Raw genomic sequence first — 27,556 nt, forward strand, 5'->3', positions numbered from 1 at the left:
TCCCTGTGTGTTCAGGGGGCTCAGCCAAAAGGGTACATAGCGACCCCACCACACGGGCTGGCTACCGTGCTGGCTATGCACCCTAGCATCAGGCAACGACGTGAAAGAAAAGGTGGAATGTACTAGGAGGGCGCACGTCGGAGACACTAGGTAAGGTGCTCTTCCCCAAATGGCTCACACTACGGAGGAGAAATTTTGTAATGGAGGTCAAACCCCAGAGGGGGACCAAGGAATGCCAAAAGGAGGAGATGATTACACAACAAAGCTGGAGTGTAAAACCAACAGAACCAGGAGGATAGCGGGGGCCAACATAAGCAAGGACACCAATAGAGGGAGAGGAGAGGGCGAGGGGAAAGGAGCATGGAGGGGAAAGGAGGGGAAGGGAAAGGAAATGCAGCCCGGGAGAGAAAGAAGGCTGCAATGGCTCGGGGCCCCGTGCTCGCCACGCACGTATCCACAAAAGAGTTGTGGATCCCCTGGGGGGCCGGCCCAGAGGCCATAAACACTGTCGTGGACTACAGTCAGCTAGAAATAGCAACACGGGACCGACAACAGTCCACAGCATGGTCGAAGTCCAGGCAGTGAGTAAACGTAACAGCACAACTTGCAGCACCTGAAGAAAACTGGGCCGATTCTTTAAATATTGTTAATAAAAAGGAAGCAACAACTCTGCAGAACACCTGAAAGTACACCATTAAGCTACATTCGTACAACTAGGAAGTGTCTGGCTTTTTATAGTGCGTGTCACGTAGGGTGCGTGCGTGTGTGTGTGTGTGTGTGTGTGTGTGTGTGTGTGTGTGTGTGTGTGTGTGTGTGTGTGTGAGTGTGAGAGAGAGAGAGAGAGAGAGAGAGAGAGAGAACAGAAAATTCTGGTCTTATGTAAAATAACTGTGTGGGTGGAAGCCTTCCATTCATTCAATCATCTACCAGTCAGCCTGGGCGGCAACAGAAGACAGCAAAAGGAAAGCCACAGCTTAAAATTCCACATTAAGAAGTAATTTATGTAGTAGGATCACACTAACATACCACTATTCCACAAACTCCCGCATGAAGGACACGGGAATCGGCACGTATGCCACAGAGAAGCAACTGAGAGTTGAAAAATATCTTGCGAGGTCCAGACAGAATCCCAGTTCAATTTTACAGAGAGTACTCTGCGAAATTGGTTCCCTACGTAGCTCACGTTTATGGTGATCGGAAAAATGCACACACGATTACTATATATGTGAAGGGTAACAAAATGGACCCGCATAATTACAAATATCCTTAACATCAGATCACTGCAAAATAATTGAACACATTCTGAGTTCATCTCACTTATTCCCAACACACACAAATGGTCGGACAGATAATGTGGGCAGCAATTTACCACCATTAGCTGATGCTGCTGTGCTTATTGGAAGGTGTCATCGTTAAGTGACTATACTCTGTCCCTCGTAAGAATAAATCTGATGTAAACAAACAAAAATGCAATGACTGGTGTTGTTACACTCTTGGAAGTAGGTCCTACTTATATATTAGATATCTTATTACTAAGGTATGTTAAATGAAACTTTAAGATAGTCTACTATATTAACAACCATCAACGTTTAATCATGCTTTAGCTACGTAGTTTTTGTTTCAAAAATAGCGTACAGTTGCAGTCACTGCACTGATGTGGTCAGATTGTCGCACTGTTAATATGCAGTATGAAAATGGTTTAAGCTGCTTCCTACTCCGTAGTGAAACACGTGAGTGGAACACAGTTAAAAAGTGCTCACAAACAGGTTATTTTTAATGTTTTGCTTTTAACTTTTCTGAGGTACTGTGTTTGATATACCAGAAGGTGGATACGCATTTGACATATAGCGTAATTTGCCACTGTACCGTTACAATACGAGCCAAACAGAACTGATCTGGAGCCAAGTTAAGGGATTTGTCAAGAGAAATAATAAGACTTAAGCAGCCACACATACTGGAACTAATGCACGCTGCTTTTCCACATGTGACTACCGAATACTGGTGGGATGTAGAACGGTTCTTCATAAAAGAAGAGGAGAAAACGCGGCGCCTGGGTGGCTACGTGGGTTCTGTCGATCGTCGACTCGTTATCGACGTAGCAGATGACAATTCCAGAGCTGAAATGTATTTTTTGGATTCTGGTAAGGAAGGAACTAAGAGATTAACAGACAACTGACTGTAATTAATACCTTCAGTGGCTTCAGTATTCAACAATATGGTGAAATCTCTACAGTATGCTTTTGCGCCACACTTAGCTCACTCAGAAAAATTACCCTGTTTTTAAGTTAGGAATTTCCATCACTATGTTAGGTGGGAACAAGAGCATTTTTCACTTTGTCTGATCGCCTAATAATTGTGCGGTAGTGCTGGAGTTTTGCCTGGTGGCACTGGCTGTATCTTGACATTCACTGTTGTGCAAAAAGCACACCCCCTTCAAACATTGCTCTTCTTTTCTTTTGTCTTTTTTTAATAGAATTTCACAGTACTGTGCAGCATCAGTTCATATTTCCTCCTTCCATGCCCCTGGACAAATTACACTGAGGAGTATCACTCACCTTCCAGTTCAAAGTGCTCGAGAAATGCCTGTGCAGATGCGATTCTGTTGAATGTGTGCTGGTCTGTGAGCTGCTTTTGTACACTCCTCACACCCAATTTTTGAATACCGTGTGTTTCGATAACAACTTCGTGCAGATGAGATCTGAATATTTCTGGAACACATTGGGTTCATCTCCCTGAACTCAATCAATTTCTTCAATCTCATTCCCCAAGCCGTCAATCACAATTCAGGGATGCCACTCCTCTGTTCCCCACGAACATTCGTTCTGCTACGTTTTAACTCTTGACGCCACTTGTACACATTAGTACGATTCGGCACATTGAGCCTATAAAAAGGTCTGATTTAGTTAAAAAATGTAGAACACACATTTCCCTTTGCGAGAAGAAACCGGATTACACTCCTCACCTCACATCTGGTGGGATTCAGAGTACAGAAACTTATTTCCACAATGCACTATGAGAGTTTTCTGCTGATAAGAGACAAATCAGCACACATTCCACTGTCAACACCTTGCCCTCTAATGTCTTGCTGCCAACTTTGTCAAGGAGGAAAAAAGAAATTCCTTTCACTGTCAGAGGCTGAGGACTCTTCCTTTCTGGGCACACCTCATACAAAGGCAACTGTCCCTCCTGCAGGTAATGACCGCTTTTGCTAAATAAATCTGTAATGACACTAAGTTACAGCCACACTGCAGTCCGGCCGAAAATTGTATTTTAGCCCAATACAATACACAGCAGAGTGTCTGGAGGAGGACCACCACATTGGCTACTGCCAGTCAGAAGAAGGGGGAGTGTGTGGGGAATGTGCGTACAACTGGCGACAACTGAGCCACCTACCAATGTTACAACTTCATGAACTTTAATTGGACTTACGAACAATGAACAGGTTCCTTCTAGCTTTTAAGCTGAATACAGTGTCAGAGCCAGAATGTGGTGCAAATTATTTCCTGCACTTCAATTTCCGTTAGGGAGTTGGTGAACAAATATTCAAGTAAAATAACTATTGCATTACTGTGCCTTGTCAATCTTTACGTATAGGCCATGATAATAAACAAAACAACCAGAGTAATTTTTTTAAATAGGGGAGTGCAACTCTTTTGAAGCTTTCTAGCAGATTAAAACTGTGTGCCAGCCTGAGACTCGAACCTCGCCTTTCTACGGCAATGCCCTGCTTTCAACACACGATTCACACACAATCCTTACTTGTGAGTCATGCCTCAATAGCTCAGAACATTGACCAAGAAGGCAACGTACTAGGTTCCAATTCTGGCCTGCCACACAGTTTTAATCTAATAAGAAGTTTCAAACAACAACAACAATGTGTACAGGCAGTAGTTCTGGTAATCTAACTGTGGTAACAAATTTCTATGTACTGTGAATATTAAGTTCTATGTGTAATTCCAGTTTCATGTGAAGCCAACTAAATAGTTATCTAAAAACAAAGATGCTGTAACTTACCAAACGAAAGCGTTGCTTTGTTGAAAGGAGACAATAAAAAACACACAAACACACACACAAATTTCAAGCTTTGCAACCCACGGTTGCTTCATCAGGAAAGAGGGAAGGAGAGGGAAAGACGAAAGGATGTGGGTTTTAAGGGAGAGGGTAAGGAGTCATTCCAATCCCAGGAGCGGAAAGACTTACCTTAGGGGGAAAAAAGGACAGGTATACACACGCACGCACGCACGCACGCACGCACACACATCCATCGGCACACAGTACTGCCGATGGATGTGCGTGCGTATGTATACCTGTCCCTTTTCCCCCTAAGGTAAGTCTTTCCGCTCCCAGGATTGGAATGACTCCTTACCCTCTCCCTTAAAACCCACATCCTTTCGGCTTTCCCTCTCCTTCCCTCTTTCCTGATGAAGCAACCGTGGGTTGCGAAAGCTTGAAATTTGTGTGTGTGTGTGTGTGTTTTTTTTATTGTCTCCTATCAACATACCAACTCTTTCGTTTGGTAAGTTACAGCATCTTTGTTTTTAGATATATTTTTCCCACATGGAATGTTTCCCTCTATTATATTCATACAACTAAATAGTTTTGAAGATTGTGAAGTAGGGTAGTCAACAAAGAATACTTGCCACAGGTCTGAACATCTTGTAGTCATCCAGCAGGTAGTACAGCCCAAAGAATCCACCGACGACCCCGACAAATGCCAGCGCCTGCTGCGTTGCCGTAAAACGCGGTCTTCCAGAAATGTCGTATCGGTCCTCCCCGAACATGTCAAACTCTACGTGCAGCTGAAACCACACGAACATTCGCATCATTGGTAGTCAACAGAAACATATCCACTTATCTATTAGTACTCCCCCAACACACACACACACACACACACACACACACACACACACACACAGTGATTTCAATTTCAGGAAATGGAAATGTGTGGTGGAAGTAATATTACATCACACCTGTTATGGCGAGTTTCCTTGGTGTCTAACATATGTTTATGAGCCCCACAAATGATGACTGCAGACTTTGTAGTTTCTACTGTGACCACCAGATGGCAGAAGCAGCATCACTGGAAAAATTTGTTAGTTTTGAAACCTCTATTACTGTCAATCGCTTTTTAGGTTGTCATATGACATTTTGAGTTTGCTCTATTTCATGCGTTTTGTGTGTTTTCGTGTCTATTTAGCGTTGAAAATGTGCAGTGAAGAGGAGACACATTTGCAGCAAATGATGTACAAGGCTCTTAACATGCCTGTAGAAGATGAAAATAAAGCATTTGATGCTGATCAGTTTACATATCATCTGAGTATATTGGTAAGTGCAGATCTTTCTCAAAATTGAGTTGTTGCATGTGTTTATCATATTATTTTCACAGATTGTGTTGTTATGATCAACTGTCCACCAGGAAATGAATCTGAAGATGTTAGTGCAGTGAATGTAATATTGGACTACATATCTTGCTACGTATCAAGTTGCAGCACACTGTGCTCCACCATGAATGCTGAATTTTAGATGATAAATGGGTATTCAATGGACAAATATATTATATTAGAACTGACATGTGATTACATTTTCACGCATTTTGGGTGCATAGACCCTGAGGAATCAGTACCCAGAACAACCACCTCTGGCCATAATAACGGCCTTGATATGCCTGGGCATTGAGTCAAACAGAGCTCGGATGGCGTGTACAGGTATAGCTACCAACGCAGCTTCAACACGATACCACAGTTCATCAAGAGTATTGACTGGGGAATTGTGACGAGCCAGTTGCTTGGCCACCATTGACCAGACGTTTTCAATTGGTGAGAGATCTGGAGAATGTGCTGGCCAGGGCAGCAGTCAAACATTTTCCGTATCCAGAAAGGGCCGTACAGGACCTGCAACATGCGGTCGTGCATTATCCTGCTGAAATGTAGGGTTTCGCAGGGATCAAATGACGGGTAGAGCCAGGGGTCGTAACACATCTGAAATGTAATGTCCACTGTTCAAACCACAGTCAATGCGAATAGGTGACCAAGACGTGTAGCCAATGGCACCCGATACCATCACGCCGGGTGATACGCCAGTATGTGCGTTCACCGCGATGTCGCCAAACACGGTTGCGACCTTCATGATGCTGTAAACAGAATCTGGATTCATCCGAAAAAACGATGTTTTGCCATTCGTGCACCCAGGTTCGTCTTTGAGTACACCATCGCAGACGCTCCTGTCTGTGATGCAGCGTCAAGGGTAGCCGCAGCCGTGGTCTCCGAGCTGATAGTCCATGCTGCTGCAAACGTCGTCAAACTGTTCGTGCAGATGGTTGTTGTTTTGCAAACGTCGCTATCTGTTGACTCAGGGATCGAGACGTGGCTGCACGATCCATTAGAGCTGTGCCGATAAGATGCCTATCATCTAGACTGCTAGTGATACGAGGCTGTCGGGACGCTGAACGGCGTTCCGTATTACCCTCCTGAACCCACCGATTCCATATTCTGCTGACAATCATTGGATCTCTACCAATGCGAGCAGAAATGTCGTGATACAATAAACCGCAATCGCGATAGGCTACAATCCGACCTTTATCAAAGTTGGAAACGTGATGGTACGCATTTCTCCTCCTTACGCGAGGCATCACAACAACGTTTCGCCAGGGAACGCTGGTCAACTGCTGTTTGTGTATGAGAAATCGGTCGGAAACTTTCCTCATGCCAGCACGTTGTGGGTGTCGCCACAGGTGCCAACCTTGTGTGAATGCTCTAAAAAGCTGATCATTTGCATATCACAGCACCTTCTTCCTGTCGGTTAAATTTCCCGTCTGTAGCACGCCATCTTCATGGTGTAGCAATTTTAATGGCCAGTAGCATACTATAAAAAAAATTTGAACAGATAGATCACATGTTTGCTTATGCATCTGAATATTAGAAGTCCTTTTCAGTATTTTGTTCAGCAATAAATGCAACTAAATTGCAGTTACATTTGTGTATTCAGTTTCAACACTAACAATACCACAATAAGTACATTTAATGCAGACAGTCGAATAAACTAAAAATTTTTTGAATCCAACTGCAAATTTCTACACACAATTTATAGCTTACTGATTTTAGCTAGCCCACCAGTACTGGCGACTATTGGTACAGCGCTGTTAAGTGTTAATAACTGGCTGTCACAAAATATTTTTTACTTCCTTTTTTGTTGTGTATTAACTTAATCCTATCATGAGCTGAACAGTGAATCCATATCTGATGTTAGCTTGTCTCTCCATTATATACAGTTCTGTCAAAATGTAAATTAAAAAAAAAAAATAAATAAATAAAAAAATAAAATAAAAAATAAAAAAAAATTACATGTTTAAGTGGAATAATAATTACTTTTCCAGTACGAACATAAGTTTTACAGAAGTATAAATATGAAAGACATCTTTATTACATAGGAACTGTGTGTCAGCTGGTATATATTTCCTTCCTTGCTTCTCTTTGAACCATCTAATGCAGTCTCTTCTCCAACCAATTGATCTGTGTATGTCTATCTCAAGTAGGAAATTTTAGCCTCCCACCATACAAATATCTAGTGGCCACGATGCTGTCTTTCTGTCACATCGACTAGATGAAAGTGCTCACTGTGTGTCTAAGTCTACATCTACATACATACTTCACAAGCCAGCGTACATTGCTTGGCGGAGGGTATCCTGTACCACTTTCTTTGCTGTTCCACATGCAAACAGAGCTAGGGTAAAACCACTACCTATGTGCTTCCGTATTAACCCTAATTTCTCTTACCTTATTTTTGTGGTCCTCACCCAAAATGTATGTCGGTGGTAGTAAGATCATCCCACGGTCAGCTTCAAATATAATTTCTCTAAATTTTCTCAACAACATTCCTCGAAAGGAGTGTCGCCTTGCCTGTGGTGATACTCATTTGAATTCCACAACCATCTCCATGACAATTGTGTGCTGCTCAGACCTACTACTAACAAATCTAGCAATCTGCCTCTGCACGGCTTCAATGTCTTCCTTTAATTAGACCAGGTGCGGATCCCAACAATTCAAACGAGGATCACCACAGGGAAGGCGACATTCCTTTCGAGAAATGCTGTTGAGGAAATTTAGAGAAATGACATTTGAAGCTGACTAAAGGATGATCTTACTACCATGTTCATAACAGGTGGCAGGGACAAAGAATCCAGTGAAATTTTTTTAAGTGCTTTATCTGAAAACTACCTTGAGCAGTTAAACAGAGAACCGACTCGTGGCAATAACATATTAGACCTTCTGGTGACAAACAGACCCGAACTATTTGAAACAGTTAACGCAGAACAGGGAATCAGCGATCATAAAGCGGTTACTGCATAGATGATTTCAGCCGTAAATAGAAGTATTAAAAAAGGTAGGAAGATTTTTCTCTTTAGCAAAAGTGACAAAAAGCAAATTTCAGAGTACCTGACGGCTCACCACAAAAGTTTTGTCTCAAGTACAGATAGTGTTGAGGATCAGTGGACAAAGTTCAAAACCATCGTACAATATGCGTTAGATGAGTATGTCCCAAGCAAGATCGTAAGAGATGGAAAAGAGCCACCGTGGTACTACAAACGAGTTAGAAAACTGCTGCGGAAGCAAAGGGAACTTCACAGCAAACATAAACATAGCCAAAGCCTTGCAGACAAACAAAAATTACGCGAAGCAAAATGTAGTGTGAGGGGGGCTATGCGAGAGGCGTTCAATCAATTCGAAAGTAAAGTTCTATGTACTGACTTGGCAGAAAATCCTAAGAAATTTTGGTCTTATGTCAAAGCGGTAGGTGGATCAAAACAAAATGTCCAGACACTCTGTGACCAAAATGGTACTGAAACAGAGGATGACAGACTAAAGGCCGAAGTACTAAGCTTCCAAAGGTGTTTCACAGAGGAAGACTGCACTGTAGTTCCTTCTCTAGATTGTCGCACAGATGACAAAATGGTAGATATCGAAATAGACGACAGAGGGATAGAGAAACAATTAAAATCGCTCAAAAGAGGAAAGGCCGCTGGACCTGATGGGATACCAGTTCATTTTACACAGAGTACCCAAAGGAACTTGCCCCCCTTCTTGCAGCGGTGTACCGTAGGTCTCTAGAAGGGCGCAGCGTTCCAAAGGATTGGAAAAGGGCACAGGTCATCCCCGTTCTCAAGAAGGGACGTCCAACAGATGCGCAGAACTATAGACCTATATCTCTAAGATCGATCAGTTGTAGAATTTTGGAACACGTATTATGTTCGAGTATAATGACTTTTCTGGAGACTAGAAATCTACTCTGTAGGAACCAGCATGGGTTTCGAAAAAGACGATCGTGTGAAACCCAGCTCGCGCTATTTGTCCACGAGACTCCGAGGGCCATAAACACGGGTTCCCAGGTAGATGCCGTGTTTCTGGACTTCTGCGAGGCATTCGATACAGTTCCCTCACAGTCGTTTAATGAACAAAGTAAGAGCATATGGACTATCAGACCAATTGTGTGATTGGATTGAAGAGTTCCTAGATAATAGAACACAGCATGTCATTCTCAATGGAGAGAAGTCTTCCAAAGTAAGAGTGATTTCAGGTGTGCTGCAGGGGAGTGTCGTTCACAATATACATAAATGACCTTGTGGATGACATCGGAAGTTCACTGAGGCTTTTTGCGGATGACGCTGTGGTATATCGAGAGGTTGTAACATGGAAAATTGTACAGAAATGCAGGAGGATCTGCAGCAAATTGAGGCATGGTGCAGGGAATGGCAACTGAATCTCAATGTAGACAAGTGTAATGTGCTGCGAATACATAGAAAGAAAGATCCCATATCATTTAGCTACTATATAGCAGGTCAGCAACTGGAAGCAGTTAATTCCATAAATTATCTGGGAGTAGGCATTAGGAGTGATTTAAAATGGAGTGATCATATAAAGTTGATCGTCGGTAAAGGAGATGCCAGACAGATTCATTGGAAGAATCCTAAGGAAACGCTATCCGAAAACAAAAGAAGTAGGTTACAGTACGCTTGTTCGCCCACTGCTTGAATACTGCTCAGCAGTGTGGGATCCGTACCAGATAGGGTTGATAGAAGAGATAGAGAAGATCCAACGGAGAGCAGCACGCTTCATTACTGGATCATTTAGTAATCGCGATAGCGTTACGGAGATCGTGGATAAACGCCAGTGGAAGACTCTGCAGGAGAGACGCTCAGTAGCTTGGTACGGGCTTTTGTTAAAGTTTCGAGAACATACCTTCACCAAAGAGTCACGCAGTATATTGCTCCCTCGTATGTATATCTCGCGAAGAGACCATGAGGATAAAATCAGAGAGATTAGAGCCCACACAGAGGCATACCGACATCCTTCTTTCCACGAACAATACGAGCCTGGAATAGAAGGGAGAACCGATAGAGGTACTCAAGGTACCCTCCACCACACACCGTCAGGTGGCTTGCGGAGTATGGATGTAGATGTAGAAGCAGTATTTAAGAATAGGTCGCACTATGGTCCTATATGCAATCTCCTTTACAGATGAACCAAACTTTCCAAAAATTCTCCCAACAAACCAAAGTCAACCATTTGTCTTCCCTAGCACAATCCTCACATGCTCATTACACTTCGTATCACTTTGCAGTGTTACACTCAGATATTTAAATAACGTGACTGACAAGCAGGTGCTACCAATGCTGTATCTGAACATTACAGGTTTGTTTTTTCTACTCATCTAGATTAACTTACATTTTTCTACATTTAGAGCCACCTGTCATTCATCACACCAACTGGAAATTTTGTCTACGTCATCTTGCATCAGCCTACAGTCACCAAACAACAACAATTTCCCACACACCATAGCATCATCAGCAAACAACCACAGATATCTGCCAGATCACTCACGTGTATAGCTAGCATATACTAGTGGTCCTATGACACTTTCCTAGGGCACTGCTGATGATAACCTCATCTGAAACACTCACCATCAAGGACAACATAATGGGTTCCATTATTTCAGAAGTCTTTGAGCCACTCTCGTATCTGGGAGACATTACTCAAACTATCAGTGGAAGAATTGAGATGACTGTTCAGAGAGTGAATCTCTGGACTGAAACAACCTGAATCATTGAACTTTCCCATCAAGTTGGCTACACCATTCTCCTAATTTACATTCTCACACAGCCAGAGCTGGCAGACCCATCTTCTAAAGCTTAGTGAACTACAGTTCCTGAAGTGATTTAGGGAATTCATAGAAAACCCAAGTCAGGATAGTCAGATGCGAGTTTGAACAGCAGTCCTCCAGGTTGCGAGTCCAGTGTGTTAACCACTGTGCCACCTCGCTCGGTCAGAACAGTGTAATTTGTGACATAATCAGAAAAAGAAATGCAACATACGTGACGCAAAGGTTATTAATTTAATTTTTGCAAGTGAAACCGTTGCATTTCAACTTAACCTGTGCTGCAGACCAGTCCATCATCACAAACATATATTTTATGCTATGCCAACCCACAACACCACTGTGATATTCCGGCCTAACCTAGACACCGGGCTGAGCTACAGTTCAGTCTGTCACCACAACCAGCTTTTTTTAGTTTTCACGTTTGTCGGTTTCACCAACTCACAACCAAACTGTCACATTCTCACCTAACCGCAACCTCCAAATTTGGGACAAACTTGTAAAAACAGTCAAATATTTGCGAATATCCAGTTTACAAATTAAACTGCTGCTTGTCTCATTCATTGTAATTTAAGCTGTGCTAATTCACGACATATTTGGATGAAACAGTAAAATGTATGTGACAACAGCTTCAGTATGACCTCTAGGAATTCATTGCGTTTTTTCTCAGCTCTCATCGGCTCTGTGAAACTATCATCTCACTGACTACGTGATACCGACAATATTGTCAACTTGTGACAGTAGATGAACAGTGCTGCAACTGCTGCTGACCCTGGTCCAGACTTTAGCTGAACGATTTCATGTAGTAAAATTGCTTTTTCACTTATTACTACACGGGTACAGTTCATTTAAAAAAACATGTTTGTGCACCAAGTGTTACTCTTTTTTTAACACGCTTTTTTACTACACGAGCCCCAATTTTTATGCTAAGTTTATCACTAGTTCCATTTCTGCTTCTTCTCAATGCTTTGCTCCATATTCTGTGCTCTAAACTGACTGTACATCCCATGCAGAAAGCTCCTGCAATATATCCTCACATTCTTCACCCCGTATACTCACAGGCTCATTGTAGTTCCTCTTGTGTTCCGGGAAATCCCAGGGGTAGTACGGGTCGCGGCTCTCGCCCGAGACCTCCGGCAGCTTAGGGTAGTCCCCGTAGCCCATGCCGTCATCCGGGTAGGGCTCGTACTCGTCCGGTCTCAGCCCGTACTTCTTGGCTGCCTCTTCACGCTCCTTCTGTGTCTGAGGGTACGGCCCAGGCTTCCAGTCCTTGTTCCAATCTGTGAACATAAACCTCAGAAACTCATTCTCATCTTCACACATGGTGACTACAGCATGTGTATCAGAAGGGGACACACACACACACACACACACACACACACAGACAGAGAGAGAGAGAGAGAGAGAGAGAGAGAGAGAGAGAGAGAGAGACTATACAGACATAGAAAAAATAACTTTGGGCGTACACCAAAGAGTTATAGGACCATTACTTTTCTTACGTCTTCTCTGCTGTGAGCTCTTTGCTATTAGCAACAGTTTACAGAATGCAGTCAGCAATTGAAGACACACCGCTGTATTATTGTCTATGGATAGAACAAGCAGTAAACATGAAGAGAAATGTGCCTCACGGTTTTACTGCACTTTGTAGGTCATTCATAACAGCAAACAACTTACAGAAATGAAAATGTGTTTCACAGCAGTGAAGGTGGATTAGTGCCCGTACCTCTGAAGTTATGCATTTTACAGCTCTGGTTCGATGGACATTTTTGTTCTGTTTTCGTCCATACTACCACAGTTCAAAATATGGAATACTTTTTTTCAACAACCTGTGTAAACTAACTACGGAAGATCTAGGATGGAATGTAACAATATTATGAAAAGGTTAGTCGATACCATATAGCGGAGATGACGGGTCGCAGGTAGGTACAACAAAAAGACTGCCAGAAAGCGTGCTTTCGGCCAATGAGGCCGAGGTCTTAGCAGCCAGAGACTGTAGTAATCTGTGTGTGAGTTGCATTTACACGAGTGTGTGTACGTTGTCTATTTCCGACGATGGCCTCGTTGGCCAAAAGCTCACTTTCTGACAGTCTTTTCGTCGTGCCTATCTGCGACCCAGCATCTCCGCCATATAGTTAGCGGCAACTATCCTTTTCATAATACTGTTGCGCAAAGTAACTAGTTCCACGAGGCTCGTAGCATACGATGCTGCTGTCCACAGAGAAGTCTTACGCTAGAAAAATCTGCAGTGGATTGACACTTGGCACAGGTACTGTCAGCTGAACCTAGACATAAACAAATGTAACACATTCCACACAAATGGGGAGAAAGACCCATTATTGTACAATTATACGATTTCAGGACTCTCTCTTAAAGCCGTCACTGTTCCGGCATAAAGTGAAGCGCCGGCATGCCAGTAGGGAACATTAGAACAGAGAGGGTTGTGAAGAAGACGTTAGCCAATTGCACGCGGACCGACCCACCTCTGGATGACACCCCGACGGCAGAATCCTCTGTGCTAAGAGAACACGAGCGCTGCACCCGAGTGGCCACAGGAGTTCTACGAGTTCCAGAATGGCACGCAGACTAGTCATTCTTGCTTCTACTATGTAGCATTGTCTATACTGAAGAGATTTATGTTAACAGAATATTCTGTCGGTTATTGGTAGAACAACATTATAATAAATGAGCAGCACCAGTTTGCTTTTGTTCTACAGTATTAATTTTTATTGTGTTAACTGGTTTTTGGCTTACAAGGCCATCTTCAGACATTTTCTGAATATTGTCACCAAAGAAATTACAATGTTTGCAAGAAAACATTGGAAGAGAAGTAACACATATAGAAGGAAGCAGGAACGTACAGTAAGTAAAAGTGTGGTGGTAACGCAATGAAAAACTAAAATATAGAACAGTAAATAAATAAAATAAATAAAAATGGAGTGGACAAGAAAAAATTTTAACACAAAATAGGAACAGCATGCCTATATAAGTTTCTATTAATAAACAAAACTAATAAAATAAAATCAGTACTTGACAAGGCTACATCAGGAGGTATAAAATATGGAGAGTGATATACAAACCAATTAAAAGAAGAAAAATTATCAATGTAACAACAGAATGCATAAGGAACTTAAGCAATATCAATATGATAAACAGAAATAAATAAATGCAGGAAAATGGAAGAGTTTGAGGGAATACACAGTAAACGCAATCGTTGAGAGTGTGGTGGTAATGCATTTTAACATCTACATTATATTCAAAACTGTGGCTATGTAACAGTATGCATTAAATAAATGAACCAAGTAAAATAGAAACAATATTTGATGAGACAACTACAAGAAGTTGTAAACGTGGACAATAATACAAGTACCAGTTAAAGAAAGCCTTAACAATTGAAACTACAGTCTGTACAGAATACGTAGAAAACTTTAATAAAACAAAAGAACTTAATGAATACAGGAAAATGAGAATATGTGGGAACAGACAGTGTGGGAAGTAATGAACAACAGAGATGACTATATGTCGTTTAGGAGAGGGAAGTGTTGAGCTGTGTCTGGTCATTTAGGATTAGATCTGAGCTGTGGGCTAGAGGTCTTAATTTCCAGGGTTTACAGCAGGTTGAGTTTATGGCCTTTGTTTGCTAAGCGAAGTACATGGGACACTGGCTGGTAGTTGTGACCCTCACTGAGTACATGCTCAGCAAATGTGGAGTCTGAATTCTGCAACCTCCAGCTGCATTAATGATCATCCAGTCTAGTTGCTATGTCTCTGCCTGACTGACCGATGTAAAATTTGGCACAATCAGAACAGGTGATTTTGTATAACCCATTGTTGGCTAATAACTGGATCTTATATTTGCTATTGAAAATACACTGAGCTGTCGTGTTCTTAACATAGTAGGAAAGCCTATACTTGCAGGCTTTCAGTGCTTTGGCTACAATCTGTGATACCTCACCAAGATATGATAGTGTACACCATTTCTTGCAGACAGTGGAGATCTGCAGAGATTTGTTATTTTGTGTGTTGCCTTTGCTTGTGACACATCAGTATTTCACAAAGTTAAGTATTGTAATCATTTCCTTTTGTAATACACCTCATTAATACAATTTGCTTGAATTATTGTCTAGTCATCTGAGAAAGCAAGTTTCCTAGGCACCCCACATTTGACGAGTGGGCAGGATGCAACAGTCACATCCATAAAACATCTGCAAATATCGGTGTAGAGTGATTTAAAGTGGAACAGGAAACATAAATCTAATCCTAGGTAAGGCAGATGCCATATAGATTCACTGGAAGAATCCACAGTAAGAATAGTCCACCCACAGAGGTAACAGCTTACAATATCTTCATCACACCAATACCTGAATATTGCTCATCAACCTGGAATCTGCACCAGATGCGGTTCATTGTGGAATCAGACAAGTCCCAAAAAAGAGCAGTGCATTTCATTGCAAGTTCATTTAGTAAGCCTGAAAGCATCACAGATATGCTCATCTAAATTCAGTGGCAGATGCTGAAAAATAGGCATTGTAAAGACCACGAAGCTAAAATTAAGAGAGATTCAACCTCTCACAGATTCTTACCAGTGCACCATTTGTTAATGGAATATGAAAGGGTGGTTGTGAACATGGTATAAAGGCACCTTCTGCCACATGCAATAACATGGGTTACTGAGGGGGACAGGGAGGGAGGAGGTGTGTGTGTGTGTGTGTGTGTGTGTGTGTGTGTGTGTGTGTGTGTGTGTGTGTGTGTGTGCACTGTGATGCAGCACAATGCCAAGTTTTCAGCATCTGCCACTGAATTTAGATGAGCATATCTGTGATGCTTTCAGGCTTACTAAATGAACTTGCAATGAAATGCACTGCTCTTTTTTGGGACTTGTCTGATTCCACAATGAACCGCATCTGGTGCAGATTCCAGGTTGATGAGCAATATTCAGGTATTATCCCCACCAAAGTACAAGCGAATGAGGGAGGATTGAAAAGTAATGCACAATTTTCTTCTTTCCTAGTGTTGCGGCTGGAATGTTGAAATTTCATGACAATATAGTTTGAAGTTTGTGCTGCAGAGGGTATTTTGTTCACACTGGTAGCCCTAGCGAGAGAAGCCTGAATTCGGAAAAAAATGTGGTGCGCGTGTTTCTATCACAGACTTGTGAAGAGCAGCAAATTTTAGTTTGATATCTGTGGACCAAAAGGCATAAACCAAGTGAAATTTACAGGGACATGCATGGTGTGTATGCAGACAATGTTATATGCCATAGGAGTGCCTCCGGATGGCATGCGTTCTTCCGAAAGAGCCACGTGAAAGTTAGTGATTCACCACACTCCGGGCAGCTAGTAACAGCTGCTACCCCGCAGAATGTTGGAGCCATTGACGCAGCAATTTTGAATGATCAGCACGCGCAACTGCGAGGTTATCACAGCAGTTCCACATTTCCCATGGTGCCGTGTGCAATATTGTTCACAACATTAATGCTGCTGTTGGCAAATGCCTTCATGACAATGCTCACTCCATGTTGCTGGTTCTGTTCGTGAGATAATCACCAAATCTGGGCGGGAGGTGCTCCAGCATCCAGCGTACACTCTGGACCTTGCACTATTTGATTTTCATCTGTTTGGTCTCATGAAGAAATTCCTGGCCGGCCAGCGCTATGCGACAGATGTGGAAGTGAAATGAGCTGTTTGCAGATGGCTATACTCCAACCAAACAGACTTCTACGAACAAGGCATAATGAAACTGGTACGACAAAATGTGTCGAGTGTTGGTGATCACGAAGTAGGTATAAAGAGGTATTTTCATTAGTGATTTTTTTTTTTTTTGCTACCTATTACACTTTTTGGCAATAAAATTATTGAGAGTCACTTTACAATTTTTCCTCATACATTAAACATTTATTTTTACTTATTTATTCCTTGCTATCTACTAAGACAAATGTAATGAGGAGTAGCAAAAATGAAATTAGTGAAAGAGTGAACATCAAAGCTGGGTGCAACAAACACAGAGGGGGAAGCATGGTGGTCATAAGCACAGGCAAAGAGGTGATTCCTTGCCAAAACAAGTCTACTAGTGTCGAACATGGGCCCTAATTTGGAGAAGACATTTCTACATCTACAATGCTACTCTACAAATTACACTTAAGTGCTCGGTAGAGGGTTCATCGAAACAATTTCACACTAATCCTCTATTATTCCACTCTCAAACAACATGCGGAAAAAAGGAACACCTATATCTTTCTGCACAAACTCTGAGTTCCCTTATTTTATTATTATCGTTTCTCCCTATGTAGGTCAGCGTTAACACACCTGTATTCCAAAAGAGGATGGGCAAATTTAGTATAGGCAGTTTTTTAGTAGATCTGTTGCATCTTCTAAGTAATCTGCCAATAAAATGCAGTCTTTGGTTTGCCTCCCCCACAACATTTTCTGTGTGTTGTTTTCAATTTAAGTTGTTCATAATTGTAATTCCAAGACATGTAGTGGAATTTATGGCCTTTAGATTTGATTGGTTTATCATGTAACTGAGATTTCACCTGTTCGATGGAATGGATGTTGCGGATAATAAAACATGGTTTTGCCACCAACTTTTTAATGCCCTTCACTACAAATGAATATCGTACATTTTTCCCTGTCCAAAAATAACTGATGGTAAGTCATAATGAAACTGAAGTCATTTCTGGGGTTCCCCAAGGAAATGTTATATGTCCTCTGCTATTCTTAATCTATATGAATGAGTTTGGACACAATCTGAGCAGCCCCCTAAGATTGTTTGCAGATGATGCTGTCATTTACTGACTAGTGAAGTCATCAGAAGACCAAAATTGTAAGATGATTTACACAATATGTCTCCACGGTCTGAAAAGTGGCAATTGACTATAAACAATATAAACTGTGGTTATGAGTACTAAATACAGTAAGTTACATTAAATTTCAGTTACATGAAAACACAAAAAATTTACATGAAATATCTACAGACTGCAATTCCAAGGAACACAAATAAGAAGCATTAAAGACTACGCTGTGGGAAAGATGAACCAAAGACTGTGTTTTACAGGCAACAAATCTAATAAGGAGACTGCCTCCACTATGCTCTTCTATTACCCCTACCAACAATTTAGTATGTCCCACCACCTAAAAACCACATCAGAACACCCACCCCTGGAAACAGCTCCCACGCCCCTCTTTGCACAGGGCCATTACCCTTCCCACATTTCGCCTTCCCAAAATGCGACTCACTAATTTCTGCAACTACTCCCAGCCCTCCTAAAGACCACCTATACTTAAACTCTGTACACACCTCACTGCAAAAATGACAACTATCTAAGGCACACCTATCACTCAGAACTTTCTCCTACACACAAAACCAAATAGGTTAACAATAACCCAATGACATGTTACCAAAACAATGTCATACATGGCCAGCCTATATTTCTCGAACCACGAACAACTCCTATTGGAGCTCGAAATATTATCACAGACGACATCTCCACATGTACTCGTCCTCAGTTCGAGTAGCAGGAACGTATGCCAGCATCAATTTGCCACACCGACTACACCTCACAACTCAGATTTGGCTGTAACTGCAGAAATTTTAAAATCAAAGCCATATCCTTGCCCATCACGGCTGCTAATGAATAACTTAACTTCAATTGTTAAATCCATTTGTGGCTTCTGGGATGGGTATGCACAGTAGACAGCTGCACAGCTATCTAATCAGCACTCAGTATGTTCCCGTGTCCCATACTGTGTAAACGTCGTCATATTTGAGCATTCTATTGTGTTTTATGTACACAAAACTATGATTGATTTCTGTGGTAGTCTGTGTGTTTTCTGATAATGACTGGAATGCCTGGAAGTTGCTGTGTTTTACAAACAGCCAATGGGCCTTATTTTTAAAGTGTACTACTTCTTCAAATGTGAGGCAGACTCTGGCGAGTCAGTCTGTGACATTCCCAAGGAGCAGGAATGTAATGCAGTTGCTGTCTATGTTCTTCAGCAGTATTCCTTGTCAGCTGTACAACCAGAGGCCATTAAGATTATAGCAACAAATGACAAACATACACAACATAAAATTTCTAATTGTTATAGTAATGAAAAAATAAATAAAGAAATAAATAGATATGGAGTCCTTTAAGGGTCAGTCCTGGGGCCCATTCTTTATGTAGATGGCCTTTCAGGAAAGTTAACTAATGCGACGACAATAATTTCTGCAAATGAGAGAAATGTCTTAATTATGTCGTATGATGACAGACTGCAAAAAACAGCTGCAGATGTAATACAAGATTTAATACAATGTTTGAGAACAAATAAGCCAATAATAAAGTCTGAAAAAACTGTCAGTCAATTTCCACACTTTCACAGAAACTCCACCCTGCAACACTGATTACTTCACACAGAGAAAAACATTTAAGCTACTAAAAAAAAAAAGATTGCAGAATAACAACACATGCTAAATACAGATACTTTTGTAGACCAATATTTAAAAGTCCCAGTATACTGTCCCTTCCTTGATCATATATCACTGAACTACTAATCTTCATAAGAAGCAAGCATATTAAAAGAAGACAATCTTGTCAAGCATAAATGTGATTTCCACTCGCATGATACTTGGCAGAAGCATTATTTGCATGTCAATACAGTAAGTATGAACATTTATCAGGGAAGAGTGTATCATACTGGCATTATGTTGTATAACCACATGCCATCCCATCTCAAGCAGATACAAAATTTACCCAAGTTTAAAGTGAAACTAAAAGAGTACTTACTTGACTACTGCTTCTATTCTGTCTGAGTTTTGGAGTACAAACCATATTATTTTTCAATCATCTTACTGTTTTTATAATTATGTTACCAATATTCAACATGTACTGAATGTTTTCTAAATTACAGTATGTATAAGTTTGTATGTATTATATCGCAATTTACAGGATGAATGAAGAAATACAAATACAAAATTGTATTTCACAAACAAACTTCAAATACTGCACTAATGGCTCAAAAACCGAAATCAAATCAGTAGCCAATAATTGCTGCACTGAGATTAAAAATAACTCGCTGACAACCCAACAACCTCTGAAAACAAATACTACACAGTGAAAAGTCTAATGTCACACTATGACCACTTGCAAAAAAAATTCCAACACTTGCCACCTCTTCCTCTACCACATCCTCTGCTACACGATTCATTTCAAAGATGTGGCACCTCAATGGTTTCACACAACACAACACAGTTACACCACGGATCAAAGACAATGGATGGTAGCATAACTGTCAGTTGACCCATATAGCATCATCTCATTCATGTTACAAAGCATAATCCATAAAACTCTTGAAAAGGATTGTCTGTTTCAGCTTAGGTGTGCAATATTCTGAATATCTTTAAAAACCACCCAAATTAAATATCCTGATTCGCTCCTTACACATGTATAAGATGAGTCTTGTCTTGCACTATACTCCATTTAGCTATATTTTTTAAGTGAGGTCAAGATAAAAGGTCACACAAAATCAATTTGTCTGAATAAGGCTATTGTAACATATAATGTTTGAAGTTTTAAAAAGTGAATGAACTTCTAGTCTGTTTATATAATCTAGTGAGTCAAAAAGAAAATTTATGTATTGCATCTGAGTGTACAGGAATCTATGTTAAACAAGAATAAGTTAGCAAACTATTTCTCACAGGAAGATGTAGATAAAGGAAGGGCTATTGTGTATCTTCAAAATAGCATCCATTTTACTCTATTTAAAGCTGAAGGTTCAGCAGAGATCAATTACAGCGAATTCCTCCTACACAACATGTCTTAATTACTGCAGTATATAGACCTTACATGGGAAATTTTCATATATTTACAGAAAAAAAATCTGTCACTATTACATTACATGGCGGATAGAATAAAGCAAAAAGTAATTTGTAGATTTTAATATTTTTCTGAAAGATCACAAACAATTTGGAAATGTTTTGTTTCTTCACAAGCAGACTATTACTAATCTTGAATAAAACATAGTACACACAGTTCTGAGCTCCAGACCACACTGAGAAATAACAGGGAAAGAAAGCAAAACAGAACATTCTAAAAAGCTAGTTGTCTGATTAACTGTCAAAAAGCTGAATTTTTCTTCTTGGTTTCACTGGTTAATGTCTTAGAGCATCATTACTTGGGGGTAACTTTTGGGTTAATTGTAGTTGTCATCATTTTGTTGACTCACACTCGCATTGTCATCTTTCAACTTTATCTAGATCTCAGACATTGCTACAAAGCAGTAGGTCACCAGAATTAAGCTTTTGTGTTCACTGTCATTGGCTTTGTGAACTCAACAAAACCCTCACATTTCAGCCTGGTGCAGAACTTTAGCTATGATAGGAATCAGTCACTCACTAAAACTTACATTCAAAACAAACAGATTCAAAACAAATGTTGCAGTCATCAGTTTTCTTTCTGTATGTGCATGCATCACATCATATGGCTGAATGACAGTAAACTGAATCCAACTTTTCACTGAGGGATGAAGTGTTTGTTGCACAGAAATGTGTAATATTTAGGATATGTGTTGTCCTCTGTAGAAACTCTCTGAAAGGTTGGGCATACGAACATCAGTGCATGTACTCCATAATTAATATTTTGATCAATGACGAACTTTAATCCGATAACAGTAACATCCATAAATATAAAAAGCGGAAATGGATTATAATTATTATCCATCACTTATCTTTGACAATTTGTAATCATATCACATACGGGTGTTTTAGATATTCCATTTAGATTACAGTGTAAATCTCACAAAATAATGGCATCTTAAAATTTATGTAAAAAAAAATGTACATGGTCAGCAAATTGCCATATTTTCAACCAAGACTGCACATTATAGTTTTAAACTAACTGACACCTTATCCATCATACCAATAACCACTGAAAATGAGAATAATTAAATCATTAATATATCAATACGTGTGAAGAATTTTAATCAAAGTTTCTGACCTGCAATATGCAAACTGTATCATCTTAGGTCATTTATAACTTCCTGCAAGATCATAATCAAATCATTCGCGTTGACACACATAGGTATTCGATAAAAATTCATCCTTTTGTCAAGTAACGAGAGAATTTATTTATTTTTGTACATAAATTATGCATCCAGAAAATACAGAACTACGGTGTTTGCTGTATTATAACCTAACTTCTACATTTACTTGAATGTGAAGTTTTATGGCAATGCGTACAAAACTATGAACCACAAGAGAAAATTATCTAGTTCTTTCGTACTCACATTTTCTAACAACCTGATACGTAGGTACTATATTACATTTGTTTAGCGCTCCGCTCCTCAATAACTGCACTACCATTGCCATTTTGCCTGGCGAGTTGCCTTCCGACAGCTGCTTAAATTAGTCTTTGGCGGATTTGGATATGCATCAGCTGTAGAGTCGATAGGGCGTTACAAGACCTAAATTGGTCACTCTCACTTCTATATTTGTTTTACTTTCCATAATTAAAGCATGAAATATTTTTCACTGCCTGAAGCTCCCCCGTTTGTGATCGAGGGGGCTAAGGTCTCCAGTCTCTTGCGTTTCCATGACGTTGCTTTGAAATGAAAGAAATTATACACAAAAAGCTCTGAATTTTAGCTAAATTAAATTGGGAACAATAATAAATCCCAAATTAGTTGCACTGTACCACAGGTTTTATTGCAAGATACAACCGCTGCAACAATCGATGTATGTGTGACGTCGTGTAGCTTCTCTTTTTGACAAACAAACTTTGAAACCTGTGCCAGCAGACAGCGTGTGTTGTGTAATGAAGCTATAGATATGTGGTAGTAAACATTAGAACGAAACATGGGAAAGAAGAATAGAAATAGTAGCAACCTAGGGAGGGCTTTAATCAGGGATAGATTTGGCTCTTCACACAGGAGCAGGAAAGGTGCGGACTCCTTGGTAAGTCATTGAGCACTATGCACGCCCTTCGTTGATTTTTAAGGATTAGAAAGTGAATGATTTTCTTTCGTAGTTGCATACTGCCGACATCAATGATGGTTATGACTGGGGAAGGCTTAATCTTCAGTCTGTCACGGAAGAGAGTTCGTTTCAAGAATTCCTGTCTACTGCAGAGCTTGCTGGAACTGAATTTCAGGTACATCTCTCACAATGAACGATTTTTCTTTTAATGCACTCTATCAGTTTGCTTAGAACTCCAGGCACGTGGTTGAATATACAAGATATTACATTCATATATAGTCACCCTGCTCATTGTGTAAACTTTAGGTGACAGTTATGAAAATACACTTCTAAAGCTTGGGTTGTTTTGTTCAGATGTGACTGCATTGCAACAATAGTGGCACATGAACGAGGCAGAGTTTTTATTACTACAGATTTTCTGTAAAGACACATACTTCTGAGAATTGGTGATAGGTGTGTGCCCTGAATGTAATCAATAAATGTCACAGCAATTAAAACGCGCAGTTTTTGAAAGTATGGGTAAGGTACAGTGTAATTTTTCTAATCAAAATATTTTAACTTCTAAGTGTGTGGAACAAATATATTGCTACATCAATTCACAATAAATATTAAAGTGTCAGTTGTTTAAGAGTGGGAGACAGAGGTATGGTTTTATTGACAGAAAGTGCTTGTGATAGAGGGGTTTTCGTTAGTGAATTTGTTTTCTTAGATAACTGGAAAAAAGTTAAAAGCAAATGGTGTGCAGTTGCTGGTATTTCAAAATCATAGGGTGGAGTGCAAGTAGAGTTTGAGAAATTGGTGCAGGCTATAATATTCATCTTCCATAGCAGATTATTCCTGTCATTTCTATTTGTTTCATTTCACCAATGGTTATATTTTCCCTTTTGTTTGCTAAAAAACTTAAGCAGTAATTGCAGAGTACTACATATATCACCCTCACCACGAAGTATAGCCTAGAGGAAAATGCAAATACAGAATGAGAAATGGTTACTGGCAATGTGGCCAGGATCTTACAAGAAAATTAGTTGCAAGCACATTTCCAGTGACACTGTGTCTGTGACATTCAGTGCCCTAATGAATGAATGAATGCCATTTGCAGTAGTGGCCATAACATTGCTTTGGCTATAGTATGATGCAGTCTGTAGCCAAAAAGAAATTTTATTATGAGAAAAACTCTCCGGTAAAGTCTGGATACGGCCAGCGGCAGTGTTACTCTATTGCTAATAGTTTGGCAATGACAGTTAACTGAAGATATACTTGTACTGTAACTCCCCCTTTTTGGGAAAGTCAGTTACTGAGCCGTGAATTTGTATTGAACTTGACAGGGCATGCAATAATGACTACCACTTTGCCAGTTTGCTGCTCCTCACAACAAAATGAGCTGTGTCACTATTGGTGTCTCAGGAGACATCTTCCGATATAGAGGAATACTCAATACGAGTCATAGGCTTTGACCACTGTCATGGGAAACATACAACAAATGCCGAAAATAAGACTATGACTGTAACTTTTTTTCCCCCCTCCCCAAATGAGGTAAGGTACAGGTCAATCTGTCTACATAACCAATTTTTTTTTACTATCACATTATTTGGCTTCACGACCTGTCAACTGAGCTGTCACTTTCCAACCTAACCTAGACCTTGGGCAAAGCTACAGATAAGTCTGTCACAATCTTTTTAAAAATTCGATGGCTTTGCCAACTAAGAGCAGAACTGTGAATAAATGCACCCAAAGGAGACTTGACAGCTGTAATTAACATAACATCACCGGCCAAAGCCGACGACTCATACTGAACGCTCCTCTTGATCCGGCATCTTCACTTGTCAGAATCTTAGCATTTTGCAGTTTTAGCAGGGGTCATACTAATATCTATTACTAAGTGACTATCCTGGAACTCAGTACTAGTTGAAGATTGCTTATCTAATGGCTTACAGGGGCAACAAAATTTTGATTTTCAGTATTTGTATAGTAATTGGCTGAATTTAAGCATTCAAAAACCTCTCATAATCTTCTCAATCAGAGGTGTATTGTTATGTTAAAAGTTTAACACAATAACCCAAGTATTACAGTTAGGAAGTGTGTGTGTGTGTGTGTGTGTGTGTGTGTGTGTGTGTGTGTGTGTGTGTGTGTGTTTGTTTTGTGCACTTAGCAACTTACAACAAACCCCTAAACATAATTTTAAACCTTTCAAAACATTTTTCTCACATCAGATATTTAAAACATTAAGTCCTCTGTAAAGTAATCAGATGTTTGAATCTGTTTCATGCATAGGAATTTCGTTCTTTGAAGAATCAGTGGTGTATTGGTATGCAAGAGAAAAGGTGACAATTGGTACAATGTATATTCTTGCCAACTTCTTTTGTCTAACCTGACTTGGGATTTGAAATGTCATGTCCTGAACTGTGATGGACTTTTGTAATTGTCTTTTTTTGCTCTGTTTTCATCTTGAGACTGATTAAGTTATACAAATTTGTAGTTATTTGGGAATCTCTCCATGTTTTTGTCTGTTTGTAGGTGACTTCTGTACATTTTGTTTTTATTTGAAGTGATGTAATACAGTTGTTGAAATTTGCAGGCAGAAAAGTTGAATATAAAATTTGTGGACCCAAAGGCCACAGTTGGACTTTTGACTGATGAGGAGAAAAGGAAAATAAGAGAGACCCAGGAGAAGAACAAACACTTGGTGGGAATTCCAAGAAGGTAAGTAAGTGGGGAGGGGGTTGTTGCCTATGGCCAGTCTAATGGCTTCTCATACTTGCTTTACTGTTGTTTGGTTTGTATGTTTATCTCAGTCCAATGACTTGACTGCTGCAGCTCTCCACACTGGTGTATCATGTGCAAGTCACTTTTTATCTGTGTAGCTACTGCAGCCTACACCCATTTGAACCTGCTTACTGAGCTGAGTTACTGTAGTTTTTTTCTTCTTTCTCTAAAATCCTCCTCCCCCCCCCCCCCCCCCTTTCCCCCAAACTTCCTTCCACTACTGACGTAACTATTCACTGCTCCCACAGCATGAAGTCTATTAAATGACGCAACCTTTTAGACAAGTTGTACAAAAAAGTTCTCTCATCTCAAATTTGATTTGTTGCCTCTTTATCGTTCATCATCTCCACTACTGTTGTCGTAGGAGAATTGTATTTCCAGGTCTATAGCTGATAGTTTTTTAGAATAGAAGTCTCACTGCTGTACTTTGTTTTTATTTTGGTTATTGATATTTCATTCTTTGTCACTGGGTTTGATATTCGTATTCTGAATTGCGCATTCTTGTAATTTGTGATGATATTAAACTGGAAGAGGTCTTGTCACTGGTCATGGTTAGGAAAACTAGTCGCATAAAATGAAAACACTGAAAAAAGAGTAGAGTCTAGCTGTAGAACTATTATTCAGAAAACAGTTGCCACCTCATTGGTTATCCAATCAACTCGGCTGACTTAAGCATCCTTCTGTTTTGTCACATTTCAAAAGCTTTTATTCTCTTCTTGTCTGAACTGCTCATATGGGTTCAAAATAAATAAATCGCCAGGTCCTGATGGGATTCCAATTCGGTTTTACAGAGAGTACTCTACTGCATTGGCTCCTTACTTAGCTTGCATTTATCGCGAGTCTCTTGCCCAACGTAAAGTCCCGAGCGACTGGAAAAAAGCGCAGGTGACGCCTGTATATAAGAAGAGTAGAAGGACGGATCCTCAAAATTACAGACCAATATCCTTATCAGTTTGTTGCAGGATTCTCGAACATATTCTCAGTTCGAATATAATGAATTTCCTTAAGACAGAGAAGTTGCTGTCCGTGCATCAGTGCGTCTTTAGGAAGTATCGCTCCTGCGAAACACAACTCGCCCTTTTTTCACATGATATCTTGCGAACCGGGGTATCAGACGGATGCCACATTCCTTGACTTCCGGAAAGTGCTTGACTCAGTGCCTCACTGCAGACTCCTAACTAAGGTACGAGCATATGGGATTAGTTCCCCAGTATGTGAGTGGTTCGAAGACTTCTTAAGTAATAGAACCCAGTACGTTGTCCTCGATGGTGAGTGTTCATCGGAGGTGAGGGTGTCATCTGGAGTCCCCAGGGAAGTGTGGTAGGTCCGCTGTTGTTTTCTATCTACATAAATGACCTTTTGGATAGGGTGGATAGCAATGTGCGGCTGTTTGCTGTGGTGTGCGGGAAGGTGTCGTTGTTGAGTGACTGTAGGAGGATACAAGATGACTTGGACAGGATTTGTGATTGGTGTAAAGAATGGCAGCTAGCTTTAAATATAGATAGATGTAAATGAATGCAGATGAATAGGAAAAAGAATCCTGTAATGTTTGAATACTCCATTAGTATTGCAGCGCTTGACACAGTTACGTCGATTAAATATTTGGGCGTAACATTGCAGAGCGATACGAAGTGGGACGAGCATGTAATAGCAGTTGTGGGGAAGGCGGATAGTCGTCTTCGGTTCACTGGTAGAATTT

The 27,556-nt window shown here is 40.3% G+C and overlaps 2 protein-coding genes across 3 annotated transcripts in view; one reads left to right on the forward strand and one right to left on the reverse strand.

Annotated features, from left to right (window-relative positions):
• Positions 1-22,564, reverse strand: part of LOC126213254 (NADH dehydrogenase [ubiquinone] 1 beta subcomplex subunit 8, mitochondrial) — a 37,093-nt gene extending 14,529 nt beyond the window's left edge. The window contains exons 1-3 of the mRNA XM_049940905.1: positions 22,407-22,564; positions 12,208-12,428; positions 4,641-4,799 (exon numbers count right to left, since the gene is read on the reverse strand). Coding sequence (XP_049796862.1) covers positions 4,641-4,799; positions 12,208-12,428; positions 22,407-22,488 — 462 coding nt within the window. The 5' untranslated portion in view covers positions 22,489-22,564. The remainder of the gene's footprint in view (positions 1-4,640; positions 4,800-12,207; positions 12,429-22,406) is intronic.
• Positions 22,565-22,886: 322 nt separating this feature from the next.
• Positions 22,887-27,556, forward strand: part of LOC126213339 (large subunit GTPase 1 homolog) — a 171,014-nt gene continuing 166,344 nt past the window's right edge. For both annotated transcript variants that reach the window (XM_049941036.1, XM_049941037.1), the window contains exons 1-3: positions 22,887-23,073; positions 23,147-23,269; positions 25,670-25,794. In XM_049941036.1, coding sequence (XP_049796993.1) covers positions 22,975-23,073; positions 23,147-23,269; positions 25,670-25,794 — 347 coding nt within the window. In that variant the 5' untranslated portion in view covers positions 22,887-22,974. The remainder of the gene's footprint in view (positions 23,074-23,146; positions 23,270-25,669; positions 25,795-27,556) is intronic.

This window comes from Schistocerca nitens, chromosome 11, assembly GCF_023898315.1.
Source record: "Schistocerca nitens isolate TAMUIC-IGC-003100 chromosome 11, iqSchNite1.1, whole genome shotgun sequence".
In the NCBI taxonomy this organism is placed as follows: Eukaryota; Metazoa; Arthropoda; class Insecta; order Orthoptera; family Acrididae; genus Schistocerca; species Schistocerca nitens.